The sequence below is a fragment of the Mastacembelus armatus genome, chromosome 15 (genome assembly GCF_900324485.2).
Source record: "Mastacembelus armatus chromosome 15, fMasArm1.2, whole genome shotgun sequence".
Lineage (NCBI taxonomy): Eukaryota > Metazoa > Chordata > Actinopteri > Synbranchiformes > Mastacembelidae > Mastacembelus > Mastacembelus armatus.
Window position 1 is genome coordinate 7,881,038 of NC_046647.1, and position 8,524 is coordinate 7,889,561.

The 8,524-nt window shown below is 40.6% G+C and overlaps 1 protein-coding gene across 1 annotated transcript in view; it reads left to right on the forward strand.

Annotated features, from left to right (window-relative positions):
- The window catches only part of plpp4 (phospholipid phosphatase 4), a 40,318-nt gene extending 34,416 nt beyond the window's left edge, over positions 1-5,902 (forward strand). The window contains exons 6-7 of the mRNA XM_026309719.1: positions 3,950-4,120; positions 5,694-5,902. Coding sequence (XP_026165504.1) covers positions 3,950-4,120; positions 5,694-5,902 — 380 coding nt within the window. The remainder of the gene's footprint in view (positions 1-3,949; positions 4,121-5,693) is intronic.
- Positions 5,903-8,524: the final 2,622 nt, after the last annotated feature.

The following is an 8,524-nucleotide window of genomic DNA, read 5'->3' on the forward strand; positions in this document are numbered from 1 at the left end:
ATTAATACTGATAATATTGCACATCTCTCCTTCAATTTTTACAAATTGGAGTTCATGTGTTACTGACGAGGGATCAGCCTTACAGAAACAGTAAAATGTCTGGAATTTCCTGGAAATGTGTGATTTTGTCATGTAAAACTGCTGTGAGGTTTCTCCACGTTATAGTCAGCAAATGGAAATGTTGGTTCATGGATCATTCATGTTATTTCTTTCCAAATGAGTAGCTATGGTTAGAGCTTCTAAAATGAATGGGTGACCTTGTGCAGGATTGAAAATGTGTATAGATTGCCCCGACATGAGCTGGGTGGGCACTGAGGGATGCTGATGCCGAGGTTATCAGATGATTTGTTCATCTCCTCTGAAAAGAAGGATTGTATTGATAAAAAAGCAGAACACATGACAAAGGTGTCGTCTGTAAAACACCCATCGTATGTTTATTGCAGTGACTGGGACTATGAGCAGGATTCTACAGGCCACTGGTGGGTGTGGATTTATTTGTAACATATTTTGTCCACTGGTTTGGTCCAAAATAAAAATGGCTCAAAAACTGCTGGAGGGATTGCCATAAATAATAAGGTTACTAGACCTTCTGGCCATGTTACCCACTCTGAATTACCATGAGCTGGACATGTTGGCTGGGTAGCAACAACAAGGAAAGACTAAACCAAATCCAGTCAAAATTCCTCACATTAAAGTTTGGGATGCTAAATATACACTAGGAATCCATTTTTTAGACAAATTCGACTGTTTTGCATTTCCTGAGGGAAATGAGTACATGTTGGGAACCATTGTTTTAACCACGCCTTGTGGTTCATAAGTTAATAGCTGAAAAGTCTTGTGGTTAAGGTTAGTGTGCCTTAAACATCAATAAATATTTAAAATGAAACAGTATAGTATACTATAGATAAAACTCACTAAATATTTGTAACTCTTGAAATGACAGGCTGCTATAATTTCTACAATGTAAAAGGAGTTAGCCCATCACTCATCCTGTTATTTATGCCATTTCACTTTCACATGACCATGACAGAATGCAGAACTAACCAGTTTATGAAATGACAAGGCCCCAGTTTGAAAGAACGTTTCTGACTATTACACTTGGCTTTGCAGCATTCAAACATGTTGGTTTTCTCTTTCTTTATTTTGCTCTTACAGCACTTATTCATTTGTTGCACTACTTAAGTGCTTTATTATTTTCTTACCGTTCAAATTTGCAACTAGTCCTATTTATTACGAGCCAGTCTTGTGAAAGTGGAAACTTGCGCCCAGTCAACCAAGTTTAATTATTTGACAGACGGAGTTGATTTATACAATTAAAAGGCATATACTTGGTGTACAACCACCATGGGTCATTAAGTCACTGCTAGTCTTCTACTAATTATTTACGTTCACACACTATAAATGCACAACAGCTATAACACCTTATAATCTGCTGTACTTACATTGTTTTGCTACATTGTCCCTGCCATAGTAACAATAATGTTAAAATTCCCAAAGCACAGCATTAATGTAACATCTCATAGTAATTGTTAGAATTTGGGGCTAGACAGTACAACATGTAACAACGGTGTCTGCGATATATTTATAATGGAATTTTCTTTCTGAATAAACAAACATCTAATACAAAATAATATAACATTGTAAATGCTATAGCCACTGTTCCTATGTGTTATTATGACTTACCATATAAGTCTTATCATTTTTTACTGTAAGTTAATAACTTACAGTACCTGTGCCTGTGTGGGTTTACTCCAGGTACTCTGGTTTCCTCCCACAGTCCAAAAACATGTATGTCAGGTTGATTGGTGACTCTAAATTGCCCATAGGAGTGAGTGTGAGTGTGTGAGGTTGTTTGTCTCTATGTGGCCCTGTGATGGACTGGTGACCTGTCCAGGGTGGACCCCTGTCTTTCACCCAGAGAGAGCTGGGATAGGCTCCAGCAGATCCATGTGACCCTGGTTAAGGAATAAGCAGGTATAGATGATGGATGGATGGATGGATGGATGGATGGATGGATGGATGGATGGATGGATGGATGGATGGATGGATGGATGAAATATACTAACCAAATCCAGTGTTCACCCTCACCAGGAGTTGAACTGCCAACCACCAGCTCAACCACTACAGTAACAGGCCACAGTGGAAGGAAGACTGTGATACAAAAGACACACAAAATAAAACCTGCCTGCATTGTTTTTCTATCTGATGAAAGCAGTAACTGTGAAGTCTCCACAAAATCATGATTTGATTTGACTGACCCTGATTTGAGTCGAAATGATTTGAATGCTAGATTCCTAACATCTTGTAGAACCAACTGTATCCTGTTTTGAGGGCAAATAACACAGTGAGGGCAGGTTAGACAGATGTGCAGAGACAAGATCTGAGAAGAGCAGATTAACATTAGAGTGAGTGAAATATAAGAAGGTTCAAAAAACTGCGGCTTGTCTGGATTATGTGTCTCAATGTTGCTAGAGGCATGTGGCTGTGACTGCAGTTTAGAGACTTTTTTTCTGATATTTTAATCCATTTTTTTTTTTTTTTTTTACTTTGGATGTTTCATTTGTCACAATCTCTGCTGTGTACAGTTACCCTGGTTGCACGTGTTGTGACACAGGGTGACAGTATACCACAGGTGTATTGTAAAGATTGAGTTATTTGAGCAGAGTCATAGACGTTATGGTTTTTACAGCACAAAGTGTTTAAGACTAGTTATGTGGCAAACCTTCGTGCTATGGCTGACATATGGATCTCACAGACTGTGCCTGAAATCACTCCCTCATTTACTACTCCCTAGATAATGTGCACTAAATAGTTCGGTCAACTGTAAGCAGTAAATTGATTGATTTTGCATCATCACTAACGGCTGTGCAGTATTTCACTGACATGCCACATGCAGTACTTTTTACATTGCATTGAGGAACCTTTGAATGCACTATATAGTGGAAAGGGCTACAACAGTTAAATTATATGATGGAAAATCCTGAGTTCTTAAAGGTGCCAACTCCTGGTTCCTATCAACAAGACAGCACAGCTGAACTTCCTGCCTCTGCCTTGTCTTCCCACCATCCTTCCTGTCTCTCTACAGGCTACACACGTGTCCCACCATCCTTAGTATTCTTGGCCGGTTTGTGGGTTGAGTGACAAATGGGCAGCTGATAGGTGCTCTTTGGCCCGCTGCAGCACTAAACTAATGACCCTGTCTCAGCACCACCTTTCACAGCTCCATCACACAACCTTTAATTCACACAGTTAGGCCATCACTGTTTCTCTTACATTAAACACCATCAACTAAGCACAGCACAGGCAGCAGTAGAGTCGCCTTTGTTTCTCACACAGGGCTTTAGTTTCCACTGTGACCTTAGACTGTCAGGCCTGGTGGGTCTGTGAAGAGAAGAGTTGTTGAGCAAACAGAATATTATATATGTGCTACGTTTTAATGTATCAGCTCTGCACTGATGGTGAGATATGGTATAATTATCTTTGCTAGTCAGTGTTTGCATAAGAACCAGTCATTAGAAATCTAATTTTGCACTGTGTGCTGTTACAGTAAATAACTCTTCTTCAGTGTGTGGGTTGTGCTATGCATTGTTGTGTAGACGTAGTTGTCGGTTCGCCTGCTCCCAGATACCCCTCGGACCCGTTGATTTGATAAGAAGGCATTTGCCTAACAGAATAAAGTTTCATCCCTCCGTAAACTAACATATGAGTGGGTGGCAGTGGACAAACTACAGAACTCCCGTCGGCCTCCTTCATTATAGTTTTCTGTCTAAAATGATTTGTTATTATAGTTGTGTGTTTCACTGTCTGTTTTATTGTTTTGGCCCGTCACCCACATTGCTGCTAAACAAGAGGATTTGTCAAGGGGAAGATGACAGCTCATATGCTACAGTGTCCAATCTTGACCTGCTTCTCTTCTTTCTCCTTGTCTCTCCTCTTCTCTGCCTGCTAGTTGCATTCTCTGGTCTTGGCTTCACTTCCTTCTACCTGGCTGGGAAACTGCAGTGTTTCACAGATCAGGGTCGAGGGCGTAGCTGGCGTCTCTGTGCCATGGTGCTGCCTCTCTACAGTGCCATGATGATTGCACTGTCCCGCACCTGTGACTACAAACACCACTGGCAAGGTCAGACACAGGCCACATGGACATAAATTAGATCTTCCTGCATTAATCAGAATTACTGTCAAATAAATGCCTCATGTTAACTTTCCGGTACATATTGCAAAATCTGCTTGTGTCAGCCTTAGAATGATTGCGGTGCAGAAATCTGTTTCAATCACACCTGGCTTAAGGCTCTTGTGTAAAATAACCACACAGATCATTTATGAGGCAGACACTGGATGATTCTAATTTCAAACAGCTGCACTGCCATAATCACACTTTTTTTACTTAATCAGCACAGCTGACAGATTGAAGAGGAACCCCAAAACATGAGAATGTACAGAAAATCAGGCCAGGCAGTTTACATATTTGCCCAACAGATTAAAAATGTCTTCTAGGCCTGTTTTCTGCCAGCTATAGCATAATGACAGGTTCTGTTTTACTGAAAGCTGCCTCTTATCACAGTGAGATGGCATTAATTCAACACCCTGGGAAGAATATTATAATTATAAGCTTCAGTTTTTCATATCTGATCTGAAAGAAGTGGGTGCAAACTTGGAGGGACAGAGGGAAGGGAATGCTTATGTGGGTGGGGTGTGGGAAAAAATATGTTGCAATATGATTACAGCTCTGTCATATAGTGTTAATTAGTTTTAGAGAGCCATATGTTCCTGTAGAGCAGGGCAGCTAAGAACTAGACAACTCTTAACAACCAGGATTTATTTACATCAAAGCACAGTTACAGGCCAGATGACCACCAAACCTCTTCACAAACTCTCTCTCCTCCCTCTCCCCAGCAGACGGTAGACAGCGCCGGTTGAGCCCATTGAAAATAAGGGGCCCCAGTCTGCACACAAGCTGGGAGCCCCCCATTAGCCTGGCTGCTGAGCCATACTTGATGGGCACTAACATTCCTGCCATCCTTTTGTACTTTGGAGGTTTGCTCAGTCCTCCAAGGGGAAAGATTGGGCTTCCAATCACTGTCTGAATGAGGCCACCAAACTGATTTACTGCAACAAGTCGCATTCTATTAAATTCACTTGACAGGAGTCAGTGAAACAAGCTCCTGCATTGTATAGTTCTTAAATGGAGGAAACTGACATTGTGTTATAATTAATTTCACCCGGAAGGAGTCAACAAAGGGAAAGCTAGGAAAAAAATATAATTATAATTTTATGGAAGCCTCTAATTCAGCTGCTCAAGCCACTAGCTGGCAATGTCATTTTGATGTATACCTAGCAATATACTGTAGGCTTAACATCCTGCCTGGCAATGTGATATTATATGATGTATTGTAGCTTAAAGGGGGGCAGGTATATTATGAAACTGTTCAGCATAGGTGACAAAGTAACAGCGACAGTTTCCAAAGGGAAGTGCTCAGCAGAACAGATTCATTGCTCTGCCTTTCAGCTTACTTTCATCAACCTCTAAAGTACATGATGCAGCATGACAGAGGCTCCCTGAAACACTACACCATACAATAATACCTAATCAAATGTGCTCATTGTGAGAATAGGTGTTATTTTTCTTCCTACACATACACTAAAATTAACCATAATGTAGATGCTTTAATATTTGTGTTTTTATGACATTTCAGATGCCTTTGTTGGCGGAGTGATTGGTTTACTGTTTGCATACATCTGCTATCGTCAGCACTACCCACCCTTTCTGCACATGGACTGCCACCTGCCTTATGCCAGTCTGGCTGCTGCCGCCCACGCACCCTCGGATCCACAGGAGGACCCTCAGCCCACTGACAATGCCACCACTCTTCCCCTGGAGGGCTTGACCGAAGGGCCAGTATGACTAGTGGCCAACACCGAGACTCCCCCCAGCACCCTCACCAAACCACTGAGCCCACCTCCCCATTCCCAGTGACTGAGTGGCTCTTGTATACATTCCAGTGGACAGTAATACTCCTAAACCCACCTCCATACCATTACACCAGGTCTCGGTGACACCTACATCCTTTTGTGTTTATCTTTGTATATCCGGTTCTTGCTATATTTAGATTTGATGTATGAGAGGAACCTATGAATATGGGATTGCTGAGAGGGAAATTTCTGAGGTAACAAGTCTTACTAATGGCTGTGAAGGAAAATCAAAACATTTCTGCAGGAATTTTTTTTTTTTGAGCTGTGGTTGGCAGATTGTAATACTGAAATGTTTGGCTGTTCAGACTGGTGAGTTGGGGAGATCCCCTCGAAATCCCATGAAATGTCACAGCAATCAAACCATGAAATCAAACCAGTAACACTTAACATTGTCAAAATCAGGATTTCATAATCAATTAGTATCAGAAATGATGTTCTGCTGTTTCAGTTCAAATTTGAAAATGTGTGCTGTATTTTCAGGGGACACCAATGTGTTGGTGGCAGCACCATTCCAGATCCACATCTCCTTTGCTTTTAATATTTTTGCTTGTCCATTGCAAAATATATGATAAATATGCAATCAAAACACTCCTGGAGAAAAGCACTGTTCCATGTCAAGGACAGTATTTATTGGTCCCCAGCCATACTCCTCTATTCTCCCATGTTTTATTAATTCATTTCTCCCTGTACTCCTGAGTTTGCGCAGTTTCCCAGTGCAATCTTGTGTATTTCCTTCCCTCATTCCTCTTCCTCACCTTGTCACCATCCAATACTATTTCTTCAAGACCTGCATTCAGCACGTTCCCAGACGCTTCACAGGGACATGGTCCCAAATTGTAGCTCGCTAAGTGTTTCTGGACAGGCGCAAACTCTAATCTGATCCTGCATTAATTCTCATTAAGTGAGGTCAGCCACTGCTACTTATGAGGACATTAGGACTATATGAGGTGCCCCATGGATTGCCAAAGCATTTCAAATTGCTTTCAGTCCACTGTAGCCCTACAAGGAGACATTCTAGCATTCAGCAGATGACAGACCTGAACCCAAGACAGTGATTATCCATCCATTAATGTTTCATTATTTATTAATATTTCTAGCCCTAATTTGGGGATCCTGCGTAGAAACAAAGCAGACACCAAAGATTTGTAGCTTTTTTCTGTCTGGGTTGTATTCACCCTGTTAACAGGATGACACATAGACAGCTTACAGGTTCACTATCATCAGCAAAGCTATTTGTAGCCTCTTACAAGTTTTGTGAGAAATAATGGAAAATTTTGTTGTCTTGGTTACCGTGTCTTTTTTGTCATTGCTGTGACACTGATGGGAAAGTGCACTCTCCTCTTACCTCTAACCCAACCAAGCTACATAAAAAGGCAAAGATCATATATTTGCACTGAAAAGCAAAGGGGGAAAACAGTAGAACAACACATCAAAATAGCATGAAGTGAGTGAAGTAATAATGAAGGGAGGCAGGATAAAAGGTAGGGGGTTATTTTGTAATTTTATTATCCTAACAGGATGTTAGTCAACCCTCTTTTTACATTCACCTCTTTTCATTGTCAAAACTAGAAAGCATCAGCTGAAACAGCCACTCGTTCAGCTGACGTTTGCTTATTTCATCTCACAGCCTTGCTCATAGCACAGCAAAAGACAAGAAAAGCTGCTCTCTGTTGCTATGTTCAAAATTCTTTTAAACATCACTTGTTAAAATCTGCCACAGTTAAGCTTCTCTCACTAATACAACCAACTGGCAGCTTCTTAAAACTGTGTGAGTGTGCGTGCTTGCAGGTTTTGATGAGGCCCACACTGATGCAATACAAAACAAACCTTTACAAAGAGAGCTGGGTCATCACCAGAGTGAAGAGGTGCTTGACTCATCAGACTCTGTGATGTTGCGTGATAAGACCCTGAGATCTGACTGGAGAAAACCTTTTAGCTGGTTCCACAGAGTCTTTCAGCACAGGCTTGGAGACCTGTGAGCTTTTGACAGCTTGAGGCAGATTTAGAGTTGAAATGAATGAATGTTCTATAGAACTGCTTTTGCCTGACTTGGCAGCCTGACGTTTGTATTTTGTAATTTTGTTTTCTTCTATTAGGTGGTGCAATGTATATGTCGTTCAGAAGTCATGTCTGTAAGAGTATTTTTGGTTTTTAATGACTTATTTTTTTCCCCCACTATCCTTCAAATCATTCCATGATTTGTTTTGATTTGGTGCTATAGACTTTTGTAGCAGTAGGTGTCACTTTGAAATGAAAGTTGAGTAATTTTCTATAGCGAAAGCAAAAATTCGAATGCATTTTTTCTGTGATTTTATTTGTCATTTCATATTCCCGAGAGCTGAAGGGATAAAAGCAACAAAAATATTAAATAATGAACTTATTATCAATCATAATGAATAGATGTCTGAAGAAAAAAAAAGATTAAGACTTGTAAGAAACTTTGTTCATGGCATGCCAGTTCCATTTGTGAGAATAGGCTGTTTTCTATGAATACGCATGTCTGGCCTTGAGAATACTTTGAGCTGTGTTTTACTGTTTGTATACTTTATGTACA